Here is a 20,970-nt window from a genome sequence, read left to right on the forward strand (position 1 = left end):
CAATCTTGGGAAGTAGATACTATTATTATTCTCTTTGAGGAAATTGAGGCAAATAAAGGTTAAATGATAAAATGACACCGCTATTAAGGGTCTGAGGCTGGATTTGAAATCAGGTCTTCCTAACTCCAGTCATATTCTATCCATTACTCACCTAGTGGCCCACTCAAGATCTCTTTGTATCTCGTAGGTCAGAGAAGGATTAGGCAGTTTCAAAGTAAAACATATAATACTGGTAAAGGAACAGGATCACAGACTTGGAGTTGGAAGAGACTTTATAGGACATCAAGTCCAACTTCATTTTATTTGGAGGAAAAAGAAGCTGGAAAAATGAATTTTCTAGTACCAATTCATACAAGTCCATAGACAGGATTTGAATCCAGTTCCTTTGACACCCAACCTAACATTCTTTCCATTGTATTGAAAGCACTCTCAATGTATATCTGCTCCAGAATTAGCTCTGAAAAAATAATGGCAAATCTTCCTCAAGGGATGCCCATCCATTTGGGTAATGGCTAAACAAGTTATGGTATATGATTATGATAGCATACTATCCTGCTATGAGAAATCACGAGTAGGATGTTTTCAGAAAAACCTGGAAAGACTTATATGAACCAATATAAAGTGAAATGAGCAGAATCAGGAGAACACTGGACATGGTTACAGCAACATTGTAAAGATGATCAACTGGGAATGACTTAGCTATTCTCAACAGTACAATGATCCAAGATAATTCAAAAGGACTTTTGATGGAAAATGCTATCCACCTCCAGAGAAAGAACTGATGCAGTCTAAAAGCAGGTCAAATCATATTTTTTAAAACTATCTTTATTATTCTTGGGGTTAAGTTTTTTTTTTTTTTAGAAGTCTGTTTTCTTTTGCAACATGGCTAATATGAAAATATATTCTCCATGACTGCACATGTGTAATATATATCAAATTGCTTACCTTCTTAAGGAGTGGGAAGAGGAATGAAGGAAAGAAAATTCAGAAATCAAAATTTTCTTAAAAATTAAAAATAAAAATATTCCAAAATTTTATTTACATTGAGGAAAAAAATAAAAATTGACTTTAAACATCTTCCTCAAAGTTTATGATCTGTTGTAGGCACATAGTAAATGACTTTAGCCTGGCCAGGATCAAACTTTGAGGACATCCATCTATGCAGCATTTGTTAGTTTTCATCAGAGCTGTCACAGAAGAGGTCCTGTCTGTCAGTGACACTAAACTTACTCTCCAAGTAAAGCTTGCAGATAACTTGGATTTCCTGAGCCAGGTATTGCTGTGACTTGCTTCCCATTTTTCTCCCTTTGATTCCCTTAGCACTTTTGAAATAAACATTCTCCATTGTAGTGTGGTATCCTAAAAAGCAAAATCCTGGGAACTTCAGGATAGTCCTTGAGCCTTTGAGTCTCTTGGGAAAGTTCTTTTCCTTTGGGAATATTCCTATCACATGAATATGTGTCTATTCATGGAAATCTATTTTTGCTACATATACACGTATACACAAACACACACTCACACACACATAGAGACATGTCATGTCTAAATAATTCTTTTAAATAAATTAGCATCAAGGATGAAATGTTTTCTTTACAAAGTCAAAATCAAAAAATGATAAGATGTTATCAATGGTTACAACATTAAAGAAGATGTATTATTGTCTATTTGTCACTATGATCAATTCAATTTACATCTGACTTATAGCTGAAATATCTTTTATGTATTTGTTCTTTGTTATAGTATCAGTCACTCAATAAGCATTCATCTACTATGTGCCAGACCTACTGTGTTAAGCATTGAAGGTAAAAAGATTATTTCTATTTGCATCTCTAGTGCTTAGCAGTATACTGCACTTAGTTAAGACTTAATAAATGCTTTTTCATTCATCTATTATTAGTAGTAATTTGGAATCATCTTTCTTTTTTTCCCCTAAGGCAATTGGGGTTAAGTGACTTGCCCAGGGTCACACAGCTAAGAAGTATTTAGTGTTTAAGATCACATTTGAACTCAGGGCTGACTTCTGGACTGGTGCTCTATGCACTGCACCAACTAGCTGCCCCTGTAGAGCTATCTACAACCATACAGTTGTTATTAGTTTGTAATTCTTCTCAAGACTTCTTTAGATTATTTCTTTATCGTGGGTCAGGAGAATATATGAAAAAATATTTTACTAAGTATTTATTTTATACTAAGCCCATGGGATATAAATAGGAAAAAAAGAAAAGAATTCTTGCTCCTAATTAAGGGAAACAAGACATAAAAGAGAGGTAAGCTGGTCCCAAAGTCCTGAAGTTGCAGTAATAGGATGAATGATAAGGCTCAGGGGTCTGTAGGTTGCTAAGAGAGTCAGGACCCTTCTTATCGGATCTTCACTGTTCAAATAACTCAAGAAAATAATAGCAAGTACAAAGACCAAAGTCTTTTTACTCTCCTATTTGTGACAGTTTCTTGCTGTGTTTTTCCATCTCCAGTGTTCCATGTACATAATAATAACTAATATATGTGTGTGTGTGTTTGTGTGTGTGTGAGTGTGTGTGTGTGTGTGTATAGTATTTACTATATACCAGGCACCATACTAAGCACTTTTTACAAATATTATCTCATCTGAGCCTCACAACAACCCTGTTAGATAAGTTCTATTATGCTAGGCATTTTATAGTTGAAGAAGCTAAGTGGCTTGGCCAGAGCCATACAACTAGCAAGTATTAGATACGGTATTTGCATTCAGGTCTGGCTGAACACTAGGCTATAAGTTTTTATCTACTGCACTACCTAGTTACCTCTAGGGCAAAGCTTCTTAAATTGTGGTTGGAGGATCCATAGAGGTTGTCTAACTAGATGTGGAGGTCATGAAATTATGATTTATTATCAGTAAATGTTTGATTTGTAAATCTATGTTATATACCTTTACGTAGGTAAATAGGTATATATAGTCAAATAAAAAAATTTTCAGATGAAAAGGGGTCACAAATGGAAAAATTTAAAAAGCCCTGATCTAGGGTATGGATGGTAGAAATTTTCTGCATGTACACAGACTCTTTCCCCTCCCCCCTCCAGCCCTAAAGAGGAAGCACATAGCAGGATTATCTCATGTTCTCATCTACCCACCCCTAGAGGTTCCTGGAGGCTGAATTCTGGGCCCAGATATGGTAAGGCAGTGACATAACTCCTCAGTCCAAAATACAGCAGTTGTAAAAAAGAAAACCATGTTATCTGAGTATTGGGAAGTTCTGATCCCCAACCTCTTGGAAACAGGCAACCTCTTGGACATTGTTGAATTTCTAGAGAGAAAAAGAGGAGCTTTTGGACATCGTTGGTTTCTTGGGGAAAAGGTCAAGAACACTGCCCTGGAACTGAAAGAATAAAAGACATGGAAATTGCTCCTACTGGTACCAAGAAATTATTTAAATATGGAAGGTCTACTAAGAAAGGTGTTGCCTCTCTAACAAACCCAAGTTCATTTTAGTTCTGGGCCTCAAATAACTCTTTATGGTAATTCAATGGACCTGGAGGCTTATATGGATTACTGAGCTGAAGAAGGGTCTCCCTCAAACATCATGGGATGAGAGGAGACCCTCTTTAGCAACATGGTTTGTTTTTCTTCTGAATCCAGAACTTTGGCAATGAGTCTGGAGACTACTGAGGGTTTGGAGGGAAAGTAAGCTTCAATGGAGTTTGAGGAGCATGGCATTGGTCACTTATACCCTGCTGTGAGTCCTTTATGTTTTGTTTTTGCATTTTTGATGCAAAAAAAAAATAGAATTGTTTCTCCAGTATCCCCTCCCCATCCCTTATCCTCTACCATCCACCAAGCAATTTAAAAAAATCCTAGAGACATATCTACATATCTCAAGTCCTTTAGCAAGAGACCAGAGATATGATAAAATATTCTTATCATCAAAGCCTTCTCTCCCTCTGCAAAAGCCCTGCCCAGCTCCTTGGGAAGCATCTCACTCCAGTAGACTTGGGGTTACCATGATTATAACTGTTAATTTATATTGCTTTTAGATTATGTCTGGGGTCTGCCAACTCCTCTTCATTCAAGAAGAATCTTGCCTTTATTGTACAAACAATAAAGACTGTCCTTTACATATTAGTTTGAATGCTCCTATAGGGAATGGGGATCCTTAAGTTTACATTTGTTGAAACCTAACTATGTGGTTTATTCGATTTCTCTGAGGAAATTCTTGGTGATAGAAGATGGGATTAGAGGCAGGCAAGTTGAGAAATGGGATGAAAGTTATTGCTAAGATTTTAAAACAGTCCATGTAAATTACAATGCTGAGAATTCTGGCCACATATTAATTATACGAGGGGTAAGGATGGAAAAGGATAATAACTGTGATATAAAAACAAAAGGTAGGGAAAGCTAGGTAATGCAATGGATAGAGCACCAGTCCTGAATTCAGGGAAACCTGAGTTCAACATCTGGCCTCTGCCACTTAATATTTCCTAGCTATGTGACCCTGGGCAAGTCACTTAATCCCAATTGCCTAAGCAAAATAAATAAATAATGAATAAATAAAAACAAAATGTAACAGAAAAAACTTTAAGAAATGCATCTATTTAGAGTCCTGGCAGGTGCTAATCTTGCCCTGTCTTTCTGTCCCTTTCTTCTTTCAGATTCTTTACAAATAATATTTACTCATTCTGAGGGGCACAGGGTCTGTAGGGAGGACAGAGAGGCCATTCACCTGACTGACTCGGGAGACTTTTCCCATACCTCTATCTTTTCTTCAGATATTTTACATAGTCTTGCCTGGAAAAATCTTCAGTCTCTGAATTACTGAAGAAAAATGGATTTTACCTCAACTTTTGATTCCTGTTTAAATATTTAGGTTAATCAACCAAGGCCTGAGTGCCTTTCCCATTTCCCTGGTGCCTTGGAGCCAGGTTAACACCAGGGACATAAATAATGCATTCTGATCTAAGAGTTGCCACATCCTTCACATACAGACTTCTTGTGAAAATGCTCAAGGCTGGAGATGGCGAATGTGGTCTTGCATCCCCAGAAATTACCACTGTGAATCAGAAGGCTTAGACTAGAAAGACACCTTCAGGGTAATTCTGTTCTTCACCCAGTGTTGGTAGGACAGCTCTTCCATATCCTAGGTCCAAAGGGCTTATTTAGGGAATGACAGGTGTCTTAACATTTAGAGCTAGAAGGAATTTCAATCCTTTGGTTCAGTCCCCAAATCTTACAGATGAAGAAACATAGATGAAGGGTGCTTTGAACAATGTTACACAAGTTATGTAGCAGCTAACATTTATCCAGCACTTTACGGTTGGCAAATGAATTTACATATGTTTACAAAGGCAAAGGCAGAACAGTGATAAAGTGCAGGACCTGGACTCAAGAAGTCCTGAGTTCAAATCCAACCTTAGATATTTACTAGCTGTGGGTCTCTGAGCAAATTAGTTTAGGTTTGCCATCTGTAAAATAAGTATCACAAAAGTATGTATCACTCTCAGGTTGTTATGAGGATCAAATGATTGTAAAAAGTGCCAGGCACATAGTAGGTGCTATATAAAAATGTTTATTCCCTTCCCTCCCCTTATTTCATTGGATCCTCAACAACATTCCTGTGGGTAGGTAGTACAAATATCATTATTTCCATTTTATAGACCTACAAACTAGGTTACATTTTTCAGGTCATAAATTAATGTCAGTGGCTATATTCAAACCTAGTTCTCTCTTTATTCCAAATGTAATACTCTTCCTCCCCTCATTAATCAAATATTTACTTATTTATTTATGGCAAATAGTATTTTATTGTTCCAATTACATATAAAGATAGTTTTCAACATTCATTTTTCTTTTTTGGGGGGAGGCTCAAGATTAATTTTTAACAAGATTTTGAGTTTCAAATGATTTCTTCCTCTCATTCCCCCTCCCTAAGATGGCAAGCAATCTGATACAAGTTATATATATGAAATCATGGAAACGTGTTTGCACATTAGTTGTGTTGTGAAAGCAAATGCAACATTCTTTCCAATACATTGTGATGTATATACTAAAGCCAGGATAATGGTGGGGAAGAAGGGAAGATGTGAAAAGTCTACAATTTCTCCTTGTGTTATGGAAGCCCTGAGTCTGATAGGGAACATAAATTCCCCTTCCTTAAAGCTCCCAATATGACAGCCTTTAGAAGCTTAGCTAATCCTGAACAGATCTTTCTGTTGAATTTTGCCTGAATAAGAGGGAGAGATGTTAGACTCCAGGTGGTATATGAACTTAATATAACTAACCTGTGTAACCAGAGAACTGCTCTTCCCCAGATCTGCTATTTTTTAAGGAGCTCTTTTTAAGGAAATGGACAGGTCTCCTTTTGACTCTGAGGAGAAGAATGCATACTCTGGCTTGTTACTAAAAAATCTGAGGTATAAAGAGGAGTGTAAAGAGAGATTAAAAATATTTTGTTTAATGAGGGATGATGCTGAGAGGGACAAATGCATTTTAAAAGACTTGTTATTTCAGACAATTTTCAGATGAAGAAATTGAAACTACTACTAGCCATATGAAAAGATTCTCCAAGTCATTATTAATCAGAAAAATGCAAATTAAGACAACTCTGAGATACCACTACACACCTCTCAGATTGGCTAGGATGACAAGAAAAGATAATGCTGAATGTTGGAGGGGATGTGGGAAAACTGGGACACTAACACATTGTTGGTGAAACTGTGAATACATCCAGCCATTCTGGAGAGCAATTTGGAACTATGCTCAAAAAGTTATCAAACTGTGCATACCTTTTGATCCAGCAGTATTATTACTGGGCTTATATCCCAAAGAGATCTTAAAGAAGGGAAAGGGACCTGTATGTGCAAAAATGTTTGTGGCAGCCCTTTTTGTAGTGCCTAGAAACTGGAAACTGAGTGGATGCCCATCAATTGGAAAATGGCTGAGTAAATTGTGGTATATGAATGTTATGGAATATTATTGTTTTGTATGAAATGACCAGCAGGAAGATTTCAGAAAGGCCTGGAGAGACTTACATGAACTGATGCTGAGTGAAATGGGCAGAACTAGGAGATCATTATATATTTCAACAACAATACTATATGATGATCAATTCTGATGAAAATGGCTCTCTTCATCAAGGAGATGAACCAAATCAGTTCCATTTGTTTGATAATGAATAGAACCAGCTACACCCAGCCAAAAAAACTCTGGGAAATGACTGTGAACCACTACATAGCATTTCCAATCCCTCTGTTTTTATCTGCTTGCATTTTTTATTTCCTTCTCAGGTTAATTTTACCTTATTTCAAAGTCTGATTCTTCTTGTGCAGCAAAATAGTTGTATGGATATGTATACATATATTGGATTTAACATAGACTTTAATATGTTTAACATGTATTATTCTACCTGCCGTCTGGGAGAGGGGGTAAGGGGAAGGAGGGGAAAAGTTGGACAGAAGGTTTTGCAAGGGTCAATGCTGAAAAATTACCCATGCATATATCTTGTAAATAAAAAAATTTATTTGTGAAATACATTTTTAAAAATTTAAATTTTTTGAAAAAAAGGGCTATGGTAGATGAATTTGTGTTCCTTACCACAGAATCAAAGTGCACACATTCAGGTCCATAAGAATTAATAGCCGCCTTGCTGCAATTATAACTCCTCCTGGTTCTTCTCAATCTTTGTATACATACTTCTCAATGTATACACACATATGTCTGTATGTATAAACATACATGGATATCTATGCATATACACACATAAAATCCTTTTGTGACAAGATGTAAGTTACATATATGGTGGTGAGATGTGGGGATATCTTTGGTAGAAACTGGATCACCTTCTATAGGAACCTTTCTAAAAAGCCTAGGTATTGATCTAGCCCCCTTGATCCAGTCAGACATGGACTATATTTTCACTGTAAGAAAGAGAACAATGAAGGGGAGAGTTTGATCTGTCCCAATACCTAGTTTACCATAGGCCCAGAAAGTTAACTATTCCCAGGAAGCATTCTCCTCAGGATTGTACATCCTCAATTCTGATTTGAGCAATTCAAATTGAAAAGTTAGGTTAATTTTTGCTCTGATATGGTGCAGACCCAGATTTCTAAGGTAGGTTTCATGGAGCTGACTGGCTAATACATATTTCCCTCCCTTCTAAACCCCAACCCCAACTCACAGGCCAGACACTGGAGTTAAAAGAGATAAAAAGAGCTATACATAACTATTTATTTATCTAGGAGTTCAAAGTTTCATTTCCAACTCTCCAGTTTTTTCAGGCCTTTTTGAAATCAGAAAAGCAAATAAGCTTCCCCTCAGATTCTTATCCTAAAGACAATTGCAACTCTGATGCAGAACTACATAGTTCTCATGGGTTAGGGCTGCTCAAGGGATGAAGATGTCATCTCAAGGAGTTCACAATCAGGAATCCTTCGGGGGAAGAGAATCAACATGGTTGGAATTGGAATGGGACCGTGGGTGGTAGGGACTAACGAAGACAAGAGTGTGTGTCATCCATCTAGGAAACAGAGCTGAGGAATGGGGTTCCTTCTGTGCAAAGAACTTCCCAGATTAAGAGAATGGAAAGGATCCAGTTGGTGTCCCTCCTACAATTGCACATATCAACATATTTTCTATTGTCAAGGCAGTGGAGGAGAAGGTGCTGCTATATTCTGGCTGGATCAATTTTGGGACCACACAAATCTGACTCTTGTTGCAAGTGGGATGGGGCCACAAAAAAGAGGGGCCTATCCTTTTCCTTTCTGTCTTTTGTCTTTCTGGGTCTGAGTTCTTTTCTCTCACTTTCTCTTTCTCCATGATTCTCTCATCTCTGTCTCCTTTAGAACAGTGTTGGATCCCATCATAGAAAGTGGGAGGGTGAGGCTGAAATTAGTCAGAGTTGCTTTCTCTGGCAGAGTCCTCTCTCACCCGGCTGACTGCTTACACCCACCCCCTAGCCCCAGGCAGAGAGGAAGCCTCTGGGGAGAATACCCTATAAATGCCCCAGTGGGAAACTGGGCTTTAAAGCTGGGTGAAATCATCAAACCTTTAGCAGCCTGTCCATGCACACACTGCCCTCCATGGGTTAGTAATTCACTGACCAGAGCAATCCCCCCCTCCCCTTTCTCACACTCTACCCCACACCCCACTCCAAACTTGTTTGGGCAAAGCAGTCCTGGGCTCTGATCTCATTAGCATGACCTGTTGGACCTGTTCCTACCCATGCAGGACTCTAAGCCTGAATGAGACTTGGTCTCCTGGAAAGACTGGCCACTGTCTCTCAAGATGACAGTGACCCTGAAGCTCAGATCCACATGTAATATGTCTCAGCTTTCATAAAGCAACCTCTAACCTTTACCAAGAAGATTATAGTCTGCTCCAGAGCTGTGCCTTGGAGAAAGTCACATTCATTCCTTCAAATTTATTTATTTGTTTATTAAATAACTACATTACTTTCTTTAAATAAATCATTGTGATAGATCATTAAAAAGACAAAAACTAAATAATTCTTGTCCTCAAGAAGCTAACATTTCTAATGGGGGTGTGTGTGGGAATATCATATATGGTGCAAATATTGTTCAATTATTTCATTCATGTCCAATTCATTGTGACCCCATTTGGGGTTTCCTTGGCAAAATTACTGCAGTAGTTTGCCATTTATTTCTCCAACTCATTTTCCAAATGAGGAAATTGAGGCAAACAGAGTTAAATGACTTGCTCAGGGTTCCACAGCCAGCAGGAGGCTGAATTTGAACTCAGGTCTTACTGATTCCAGACTTGGTACTCTGTACTCTATTTACTGCATCACTTAGTCACCCCATTGTACACAAAGAAGTAAATTTTATGTAAAATAATGGTAAAGAAATTTGGAAGGTGAGTGAAGCAAAATAGACTTTATTTGAATCTGGCACTTGAGGGCATTCCCAAAGGAAGCTACAGATTTTTAAGAAACATAAAAGGTGAAGAGAAAATGTATTCCACTTTGGGAGTGAGGGGGGAACATATTGTGAAAGCATGAAGCCAAGAAATGGAAGTTTTATATGAGGAAGAGTAAGTAGACCAGTTTGGCTGGAATGAAGAGTATGTGTAGGAGTTGCTGTTATTGTTCAGTCGTGTCCAAATCTATGTTTTCTTGACAAAGATAATGGAGTGTTTGCCATTTCCTTCTCCAATGTGTCCCCCTTTTATGTATGTAGAATTGAGGAAAACTGGATAAAATGCTTGCTCAGGGTCACACAGCTAGTAAGAATCTGAAGCTATATTTGAACTCAGATTTTTCTGACTTTAGAAAAGATGCTCTATCCACTGCCCTATGTGTAGAGGAGTAAAGTACAAATACTCTGAAAAGACAAAATTCAGAGAGTGGAAGGCTCATTTAATTCATTCCACAATACTTGAAGACATGAGGGTTGTTGAGGGAGTCTTCTCCCCATATTAGAATATAAGCACTTCCACATTGTATTGACTCTTTCAAAGATCAAATAAATTTACTTTTCTAGTTTGCTTTTCTCTTGTGTTTGCATTTCAAACTTTGGTTTTTTCTAATGGAAATACTTAGAAGACATATATTCTGTTGAAAATCCATTTTTTTCCTCTTATAAGATTATATTTATTTTTTCAGAGAAAGTTTTTCTTTATTGTAGTAAGCCTTTATCCTTTAAATGTTATATATTCCTAGATCAGCTTTCCTTTATAATAGAAATGACCTAGTCTTGTTTTATTCTGACTGTGATTCCTTTGACCTTGGATTTTTCTTTTGGATTGTTTGCAGTACTTTTTTTTGTCTTTGACCTGAAAGCTCTAAATTTTGGTTATAATCTCCCTGGAAGCTTTCTTCTCTTTCCTTCTTTGATTCTTTCCTTCCTCCCTTCCTTTTTTTTTTACCTCAAGAGATGACTGGTAGCTTTTTTTTTTTTTTTTTTTTACCTGTTTTTACTTTGTCCTCTGGTTCTAATCAATGTGACAATTTCCATTTATGATTTCTTCAAATATAACATGTAAGCTTTTTCTAGCCATGATTTTCTGGTAGTTCAATGTCTCTTAGATTATGTTTTCCATGTCAGCTGTCTTTAATAGAATATGTCTAATATTTTCTTTCATTAATTCAATCTTTTCATCATATTTCTTATTGTCTTATGAAAGCACTACTTTTGTTTGACCTATTCTAATTTTTAGAGTGTCTATTACTTGTTAAGATTTGCCACCTTCTTTTCTAAGTTATTAATTTTCCTTCCCATTATTTTTTCTATAGTTTTTATTTCATTATATTTGTATCTTGGTTTCATTTTGTGTTTATTTTTGTGGCCAGGTTATTTTTCTCTACAAGATTCTACTTGGACTTGATATTAAATTATTCTCTTTTATGTTTGCCTTTTGAATTTCTTTCAGTCCATAATAACTTTTCATTGTTTTTTATATTTTCTTCTCTTAACATCTCTAACCAAAGTTTCTGTATTGGGTCAGACTCTATTCCCTTCTATAATCTTAGATGATGGGGTCAGCATTCTCCCTTAGGTGCAATGGCTAAGACTTGATTATGCCTTCCTGGCTTTTAGCTCAGTCTGCTGATGGCTCAACTCTTCTGTGGCCCTTTTTTCTGTAACTTTCTCCTTGCACAATCCTAAACAAGGGACTGTCTCTTAACCTAATTGTAAATAAGGTTGTCTGAATATTGGTCCAGCCTTCTAATATGGCTTTAGTGTGACTGCCTGGGCAGGGGCTTATTTTTAGGGAGACCAGGCTACTTCTATACTTCTTGCTTCTCTTCAGCTTCCATAGGTTTTTAGTGGTCCTTTGAATTCCTGGACAGTATGGAGGGGCTTATAGCTGTTTCTCTTTGGGTTTTTTAAATCACTGTTCCATTTGATGCATTCTTAGAGGTTTAATGAGCTGATTTGGGGAAAATCTGTGCTCCTCTGTGTTCTAAAATGTCACTATCTTAGCCACAAGTTTTGTGAAGCATTTTAAATACTAAAAAAGAATTTGCTTTTTTTTTTTCCAATAGGAAGGTGATATGGTTAGGCCTTTGTTTTAGGAACATAAAATTTCCAGCTCCATGGAAGACTGGAGAAACAAGATACTGAAAGTAGGTATGCTAATTAGGAGGATAATGCAAGAGTTGATGAAGACATAAATAAGGGTAATGATAGTAGCCATGTAAACTGAGAGAAAGGGATAGACGTAAGAAATCTTATGGAGAAAGAATCAACAAACTTGGCAACTAATCTTCAGTCTCTATCTTTTATTTTCTTGCCTATCACCTGCCAACACATACATTTTCCCTATTTAAAAACAAACAAATCCTCAACAGACCCTTAAGTTGTCATCTTATATCACTCTTCTCTTTTACAGCTAAACTACAAGTAAAACTGTCTCTTCTTCCTCTTCCTCATTCACTTCCCAACTCTTTGCAGTCTGACTTCCAGACTGGAATGTAGCTTCTTTTTCCAGAGTGACCAGTGGTTTCATAATTGCCGAATTTTATGATCTTTTTTCAGAATTTCTTCGTCCTCATCCATATGTTACATTTGACTGTTCTCCACACTTTCCACTTGGACATTCTTTCCTTGGGGGGATTTTGGGACACCATTCTCTCCCCGCATGTCATTTGTATCACTCCACCAGCCTGTCCATGTTCCTTAGGCTCTATTCTAGAGCCAGATAGTCTCTGTATTTTCTCTCAGTGATCTCATCAGTTCCCATGGGTTTAATTACTATCTCTCTGTCAATGGCTCCCCAGTCTGTATATCCAAATCCAATTTCTTCTTTCAGCTTTAATCTCACATCATCAATTACCAACTGGATATTTCAAACTGGATGTTCTGGAGACAATTTAAATGAAACATGTACAAACCAGAACTTATTATCTTTTTCTCCAACCTCCTCTACTAACCTGCTCTTTATCTCTCAAAGGTGCCATTCTTCCATTCTCCCAGATTTCTAAACTTGATGTCATCAATTCATTTTTTAACCGAATATCTTTAGTCAACTGCCAAATTTCTACTACTATAATATCTTTCACATCCAATCCCTTCTCTCAATTCACATAACTACCTTAGTTATGAAGCCTTTGTCACCTCTCTTCTAGATAATTGCAAAAGACTCATAATTTGCTTTCCTGCTTTAACTGTCTCCTCATTCCATTCTATCCTCCACATTGCTGCCAAAATATTTTTTCTTACCATGTCCCTCCTCTACTCAATCAGCTCCAGTTGCTCCCTATTGTGTCTAGAATAAAATATAAAAGCTTCTGTTTAGCTTTTAAACCCCTTCATAACCTTGCCCTGACTTAAAATTTTAGCCACATTGTACATGTGGCTCCTTCTGCCCTCTGCTATCCAGCTAAATGGGCCTTGTTTCTGTCCCTTCACACTTTATCTTCAATCATCATGCCTTTGTAACAGCTGTTTCCATGCCTAGCACACACTCCTCCATCACCTCTGGTTATAGAATCTCTTCCTTCAAGATGCAGTTCCAGCATTATCTTTTTAAATAAGATTTTCCTGATTTCTTGAACTGCTGGTGTAGTTCCTGAGAACCTATCTCATATTTGACTACTTGGTATGTATTTGCATTTATTCCCTTCATATTCTGAATATACTTACAAATGTAGGTAGCTAGGTAGGGAAGTACAAAAAGTGATGGATCTGAAGTCAAAAACACTTGTGTTCAAAATTGGCCCCAGAGACTCGTTAGCTATAGGACCCTGGGCAAGTCAATTTACCTTAGTATGCCTTAATTTCTTCATCTATAAAATGGGAGGAATAATAACTCTTATGTCTCAGGGATGTGGTGAGGCTCAAATGAGATAATGCTTTTAAAGTGTTTTGCAACCTTAGAGTACTATACAAATGCTATCTATTATTATTATTAATCTATACATCTTTCATGTTAGGATATAAGCTCCATGAAAGTAGGAATTGTTCCTTTCATTATATTTTGTCTGAATAAATATTAGCTGATTGATTGAGCTTGTGACTGAGGAAGACTGTTGAGGATGAAGTTGAGGTTGCAAACATGGGTGGGAAAGATGCTGGTGCTTCAAAAGAAATAAGGAAATTAGGAAGAAGGAAGAATTTGGGGGGAAAGATAATTACTTCTGTTTGTTACATCTGAGTTGGAGATACTTGGGGAAAATGGGAGTTGTCAGTGTCCAATAGTTAAGTGGAACTCTAGTTCATAGATCTGGGAGACATCTGAAAATATTTGAAACCATGGGAGCTGATGAAATCACCAAGAGAGCTAATACACAGAGAGGACAGAGAGGATTCAATCCTTGGGTACACCTACACATGGGGGTAAGGACCTAGATCATGCATAATCTGGCAAAGGAAACTGAGAAAGATTGGGAAGGTAGGTAGATGAACTGGAAAAGTGACATGAAAGCCCAGGGAGGCTCCTCTAGGGAGGAGACAATGTTGAAGAGGAGGGAGTATTCAACAGTGTTAAATGTCAAATGAGGCCGAGATGTCAGAAAGAATGAGAACTCAGAAAAGATAGTTGGATTTGGTCAGATTGACTTTGCAACTTTACCCATTCTCAACCTCCCACTCTTGTTCAGTCCCATTCCTCCCCCAGACACACAGTACATTAAGGATACCTGCTTAGTTCTATCTCCCTGCTGTGCTTGCTATCCACGGCAGTATTCCAAGCTCCAGATCTTTCTTTTATCTAATCAATAATAATACTTCTAAGATACTTTGGTGACCTGAAATTTCAGGAGTATTCTGTTTCTTGGTGTAGATCAGAGTTGTAGAGAATGAGAAGATTAAAGAAATTCTATGAAAAAAATGTGATGTCTTTGCAAATTGAATCAATTTATGCATTAACACTTGGTGATTATAATGCATAGGTGGGTTAAGGGTTAATGCTGGCAAAAATATATTGGAAAATAGGATTGAAATACATGAAACAAAAGAGGTCAAAGGCTTGGAGATTATTCTGGAGCTTGCCATCTACATATCATGAACATTTTCTTCAACAGCACAGTTGGGAAGTATGAAATATACTAAGCACCAAATGATACAACTAAACCTAAAATTGACTCAATTGTAATAGGAAACAACTGATAATTTTCCAATCAGTGGTATATAGTTAGATGATGGACTTGTTAGAATCAGCATTAAAATCAATATAAAATTAAAAGAGTAAAAATAAGGCATGACATACAATTGAGACAACTCAGAGTTTTTAAATAGTGAACTGCTGCTGTGAACAAATGGCTTAAGTAGTTGTCAATGCTATCTTTATGGTCTAGATGGGGAGGAGATGAATGACTTTGAACCAATCAAAGTAGAAATTAAAGTGGGTAGAAGACTTGAATATACTTAGCTTACTAAGGGATTTATTGTTCATAAGTTTTGTTTTGCTTTAGTTATTCACAAATGCCAAACAGGGCTAAAACAGGCTAAAACTGTAATTTTTACATACATATATGACCACCTAAGCCAAAAAGTGTCATGTGAATTCTATGGAACATTTCAGGAACACTACTGAAATATGATCAGTAGAAATGGGATTTATTAAGTTAATCTATCAAATGAATTTAAGCTTATTGGTGTGAATCTTTTGCTAAAAGTTTACTATAACAACTGTGATCGTTTTAAGCTCAATAACGATCACATCATTGCTGTTACTTTTCTTCCTAAAGAAGAGGGAAAGATTTTAAATTAAAGACTCATAAAAACCTTGTTTATGGAGTCTTTGCAAAGGTGGATTTCTTTTTCTTATTTGCTTGAGCTCTTTAGTTTGGCTACACATAAAATATAGAATTCATCAGAAAATTTTTACTCAACAAAAAAAAAGAATAGGAAATAATTAAAAGAATAGACATCAACATAGACAATCTCTACTTCCTAAATGAGTGTTTCATCAGTATTACCAAAAGAGATAACAATTCTTACCAGTTTTAATTTTTTTCCTAGAATTGAGAAAAGCAATATAGCTTGATTTTATAGAATTCAATTCAATTCAACAACCATCAAATTTAACTAGTGTAAATAATTTGGTACAATGAGGAAGCCAAAAACTACCAGAAAATTTCTCAGTTATGTAGAATAATGATCTTCTTGCCAAGCAGAAATATGACAGTCAAAAACAATGGCAGTTTACATTTTTGTTTGTTTGTTTTGGTAAAATTTCAAAGGGAAAGATAGTGAAAGATTATAAGTATTATAACCTCATCTCATAAAATAGGAAAAGTGATAGAGTAAAAAAAAATTATCGAAAACTTGCCAAGAGATCACCAAAAGCCAGATAATCCTTTGAGAATTAAGGAATAAAACTGGGAGGACGATATGAAAAATGGAAAAGCTAGAGATTTTTTTTCTTCAATCACCTATTTTCTCCCTCAAAGACAGTGAGTTCACTATATTTGGATTCTAACATTATTATCTCTAATGTGGTACATGAAGAAGTAAAAATAATATCAAGGAAAAAAAAGATGGGGAAGAGCAGTTAGACTAGATTAGGTAAATACTTAAGGGTGAGTCTCTTTATTTTCCAAGAAGCTAAATGTTGAAGAAATCTTTGTTCTCTAGGATCCTGGTGTTTGAATATTTATACTCAGAAATAAATTTGAAATTGTCCTGGAGTTAACTTGCAAAGTTTCCCAGTTAGTAATATAGATGCCAGGATTATTTTGTTTATGGAATTCACAACCATTTCTCTTAGGTTGGAGTTCAGGAATAGTGTCTTAAACACCATCTAAGGTCTATACAAGTACATCATTTATCATTGCCATGTGCTTCTGCTGTAGGTTGTCAGGTGGAGGAAAAGAGGCCAAAAAGGAGAGATCCTCTCTCCTTATTTGCTGAATTCTGGAAGAAAGCACAGGAGAAAAGACCTTTTAACTGAGTTTTAGGGGTTATCCCTTTTTGCATCATTATCTGTTAGGCCTTGTTGATTCAGAAGATGATACAAAGTGATGGTTATGCTAAGATATGTACTGATTATGGTTTTGTGGGTTCTGTGATACCAAATAAAGCAGCTTTTCCTGGCTCCTCTTTGAAATAGACAGATAGAAATTCCCTACCACAGAGAATATTTTGATAAAAGTTTATTATAACAACTGTGATAGTTTTAAGCTCAATGATTATCCCATCATTGCAGTTACTTTTCTTCCTAGAGAAGATGGAAAGATTTTGAATTAAAGACTCACAAAACCCTTGTTTATGCAGTCTTTGCAAAGTTGAATTTCTTTTTTCTTATTTGCTTGACCTCTTTAGTTTGGCTACACATAAAATATTTAATTCATCAGAAAATTTTTATATTTATTGTTTTAAATTAACAATTTGTCATAAAACTAAAAGAATAGCTTTTCTCTTTTGGAGATTAAAAATATCTACAGAACCTGGAGCTTGGAACTAGTGAAAGACGGCTGTTTCTCAGTCAGAAACTCCAAAGAAGGAACAACAGCATGGGGGCATCTTCATGTTTATTAAACAACAATGTTTGGGAACAGTTTGGAACCTTCGAGTTAGCTCAGGAACAGTTTAGTTTCACTAAATAAGGTTGCTTAAGTTCATTTGGGGATGTTTAGCTAGCTTCAGACTTTATTTGGTTTCTTGTTTTTGTCAAGATATGAAGAATATCAAAACCAAGTGGTTTGTTTAAAGGACCAAATTGGGAAAAATAACGACCCAGTGGAAAGCTTAGCTGCAAATACCTTGTTACTGTCCATCATTACCAACTTAGTTGTCATGTGGTTCTTACTAATGGGGCTGGCAGGAAAGATAGCTAAGTTTTCCTAACATTAATGATGGAAAAGTAGTCCTCCTATCTTGTCGGCTGCCCCCCACCCGCTTTAGTTCTGGATTCCTACTTCTTTGCGGCCATATTTACCTTCATTGGTCCCTCTGCAGCTCTGAAGGCAGAGAATTTCCAAGGGACAAAAGGACAAGAACTGGACCTACATAATGATGCTGTTACTTAGGGACCAAGCCACTTGCTTACCCTCCTCCCCCCCCTCCCGCCCACTTCCTCCCTTGTACCCTAAAGTATCTAGTCCAAGGGGAAGTACAGTACAAGATTCCTTCAACCTTCAGGACAAGCCTCGTAGTTTAAAAGGAAGGTTAGCTGAAATCTCCAAACATAATAGCAAGAGAAAAACATCATTCTTTATTCCACCCTCCTAGGGTTCTTCCCCGCCGCCCCCCCCTCCACCCCCCAATTTGCACACTTCTGAACCTATGCCGGCCTTTATGGGACCCTTTGTCTGCAGCCTTGGAGGAAGTTCGTTTCCCAGGGGCAGTCCTGGAACTACATATCGATGTAGTCTCTTAGAAGTCAAGACATTTGTTTACCCCCAACCTTCAGGCTCCCAACCAAGGTCCTTATAGGCTCCCTCCCACTTCGAAGATAATAGGAGTACCGGACTCTCTCGCCTTGCATGACTAGCCAAGTAAACTTATACCCACATGCAGTTGAGGAAACACAACTTAGAAATACTTCTACATTTGGCTTATGTACACTCAAACTACAGCACACAACAACACACGAGCTCCCAAGGTAGCTACTGAGCTTGAACCTAAAGGGGTTGATTGAGTAAGAGTAACAACTGTGCATACAGGTGTGTAAGGGGTGGGAGTGAGGGGAAAAGGGAGGACGTCGTAGGGACTGAGATTATCCTAAATTCCCTAAAGGTTTTAACACCCTGAAATAGACAGACCCCTAGTTCTCTCTCCAGGGTCCCCTCAAGATTCTCCCCGCGATCTCCCGCCAGTCACCCACGCCCGCCCCTTCGAGGGCAGGGCCCTATTAACCCGTCAAGGGCCCGGGGGGCGGGCCGTTTTCCCCCCTCCCTTTCCTTCCCCTCCCCCTCCTCTACCTCCTCTCTCACCCCGCTCCTCTACCCTTCCCCCTCCCCTCGGTTGAGGCGGCGGTGGCGGCGGCGGCCAGCGGCAGCAACGGCAGCAGCGGCAGCAGCAACAGCAGCAGCAGCAGTATTACCAGCAGCAGCAGCATTACCAGCAGCAGCAAGCTGCGAAGGCGGAGGCGTCTGAGGCTGAAGCGGCCGCGGCGGCGGGCGGGGCTCAGCTCGGGCTCAGGCTCCGGCTCCAGCTCTAGCTCTAGCTCTAGCTCCGGCTCCGGCTCCGGCTCCGGCTCCGGCTCCAGCTCCGGCTTGGGCTCGGGCTCGGCGGGCGGGCGGGCGGACATGGCGGCCAACATGTACCGGGTCGGAGGTAGGATGGAACCCCGGCCTGGGGGAAGAGGGGGCGGGAGAGCTGGAACCCTAGCCACTTAAGAGAGTGGGGGAGGGGGGAGGGAAAAACCCCCTCCCTCCCCCTGGGCCTGCAAGGGCCGCCCCTCCCCCCCGTACCCCTTCTCCCAGGGAAACAGGGCCGCCCCCGCCTGTCCCCTCCCCCAACCTTGTTAGTAGCCGCCCCCTCCTTGTCTCTCTCTCCCCCTGGCACCCTCTCTCTTCCCTCTTATCCCCTAGCCCACGGGCCTGCCAGGGCCTCCCCCTCCCCCCGGGCCTGTGTGGGCCCCCTCTCTCCCTACAAGATCACGAGCAGATCACCCTTCCATTCTCCTGGGGTAGGAGCCCCTGGTGGTGAGGGCGGTCGAGCATCTCCTCTTCTTCCCCCTGCAATGTGGGTGCAGGGCAGTGGGGCCCAGTGAGTTTGGAACCAGGCCATCCGTCCCCTGGCGGGGGAGCGTGGGGGCGGCCCGCCCCAGGAGGAGGCGGCCAGGCGGGCGGAGGGAGAGCCAGGCAGGCCTGTCTGCAGGGGCAGAGCTCTAGTTGTCCGCCTTCCCCGCCCAGGGGCCCTGCTCTGCCCTGCCCAGCCCAGCCCAGCCCAGTCCGGGCCCCAGCTCCCCCAGGAGGTAGTCCACTGATGGGGAGTAGCAGCGGCTTGAGTTTGCGCCTGCCTCTTCGAAAAAGAGAGTAATAACGTGAAACACAAACTTTCTCCCTCCTCGACTCCCTCCTGTCCTCTTCCTGACAAAATAATAATTGAGATGAGTGCAGTGCTTGCGTCTGAGAGGCTTGCTCTTGCTTCTCTTCTCATTAGCTCAGCTCATGGCTAGTAGTGGGAGGAATTGTACTGGTATTGGCTAAATGAGGCCACTTTGCAGGAAAAAAGATAGACTGGGAAACAGACACCGAGAGACAATAACAATGGAAATCCAGCCTCTCAAATAAAACACACAGTGGGAAGTTTCCAGTGAGCCTATTAGATTGAGACAACAAATCATACTTCAGAATTTTTTTCCTTTTTTGTTGAACTCTTGCTCTGATATCCACCCGTGATGTTAAATGGGCCCAAAGGGAGTGAAATGATCAAAAGAATTTGATGTCCCTTCTAACGAGCCTTGCCCATGTTAAAAGTTCTGCCTTTGTAAAACACGTAAATATTTTCAATTTTTCAGGTTACTGTGACTCTCAAGTCCACAAGCATTTGCTATACTAAGCCCTTCTCATTGTTAATCTATTTTTGAAAAGTTAGTTGGCCATTGAAATGTCAGACTTAGAAATCTTTAAGTTACCAAGTAGTTCTTGTATGAGGAAATTGAAGACATTTGTATTATAGTCAAAAGCAGATTGACTGAGAGGGGAAATGATTGTACCTACTGTCTTCATCATATTGCCTTCATAGGATCTTAGATTTAGCATTGGATATTAGAGAGCCTATTGAGTGCTATTTATTATTGTAGGATTGAGTAGTTATAGCTAAGCTTGTTTAATTAGCCTGGGGCAATGCAGAGAGCATTGTTTTGAAGTCCGAAGAACTGAGTTCTAAACTTGATTATGTTGATTTAGTGACTAGAGTTCATGAATTGGATTCAGATTAGAATTGCCCCTGAACACTAAATTTAGCTCTGTGATTCTGGGCAAGCCACTGTAAATTGCTGAATAAATAGTAGCACCTGTGTCACATAGAATCAAATGACTTGATGTGAGTCATATTCTTTCTTAAAACTTAGAGCTTTTTGTAGGGTTGATTTTCAAAAATTATTGTTCCTAGTGTAACTGGGTAATCAAACACTCTGTGCCTCAGTTTCTT

At 38.9% G+C, this 20,970-nt stretch overlaps 2 protein-coding genes across 2 annotated transcripts in view; one reads left to right on the forward strand and one right to left on the reverse strand.

Annotated features, from left to right (window-relative positions):
• Positions 1–17,382: 17,382 nt before the first annotated feature.
• Positions 17,383–19,989, reverse strand: LOC127548025 (uncharacterized). Its single transcript, XM_051975181.1, has 2 exons — positions 19,485–19,989; positions 17,383–19,164 (listed from the first exon to the last, which is right to left on the reverse strand). Exons 1-2 carry the CDS (start codon positions 19,972–19,974, stop codon positions 18,800–18,802), a joined length of 855 nt encoding a protein of 284 aa, XP_051831141.1. The 5' UTR covers positions 19,975–19,989; the 3' UTR covers positions 17,383–18,799.
• Positions 19,054–20,970, forward strand: part of MTA3 (metastasis associated 1 family member 3) — a 176,680-nt gene continuing 174,763 nt past the window's right edge. The window contains exon 1 of the mRNA XM_051975178.1: positions 19,054–19,146. Coding sequence (XP_051831138.1) covers positions 19,119–19,146 — 28 coding nt within the window. The 5' untranslated portion in view covers positions 19,054–19,118. The remainder of the gene's footprint in view (positions 19,147–20,970) is intronic.

This window comes from Antechinus flavipes, chromosome 2 (genome assembly GCF_016432865.1).
Source record: "Antechinus flavipes isolate AdamAnt ecotype Samford, QLD, Australia chromosome 2, AdamAnt_v2, whole genome shotgun sequence".
Taxonomy (NCBI): domain Eukaryota; kingdom Metazoa; phylum Chordata; class Mammalia; order Dasyuromorphia; family Dasyuridae; genus Antechinus; species Antechinus flavipes.

What these genes read in the sequence shown, in the direction of transcription:
- LOC127548025 (XM_051975181.1), bottom strand. Translation starts at nt 19,974, where the DNA reads ATGAGAAGAGAAGCAAGAGCAAGCCTCTCAGACGCAAGCACTGCACTC. An exon ending in TACCCCAGGAGAATGGAAGG is followed by an intron (nt 19,165 to 19,484) that starts GTGATCTGCTCG and finishes CTCTTCCCCCAG; the next exon opens with GCCGGGGTTCCATCCTACCT.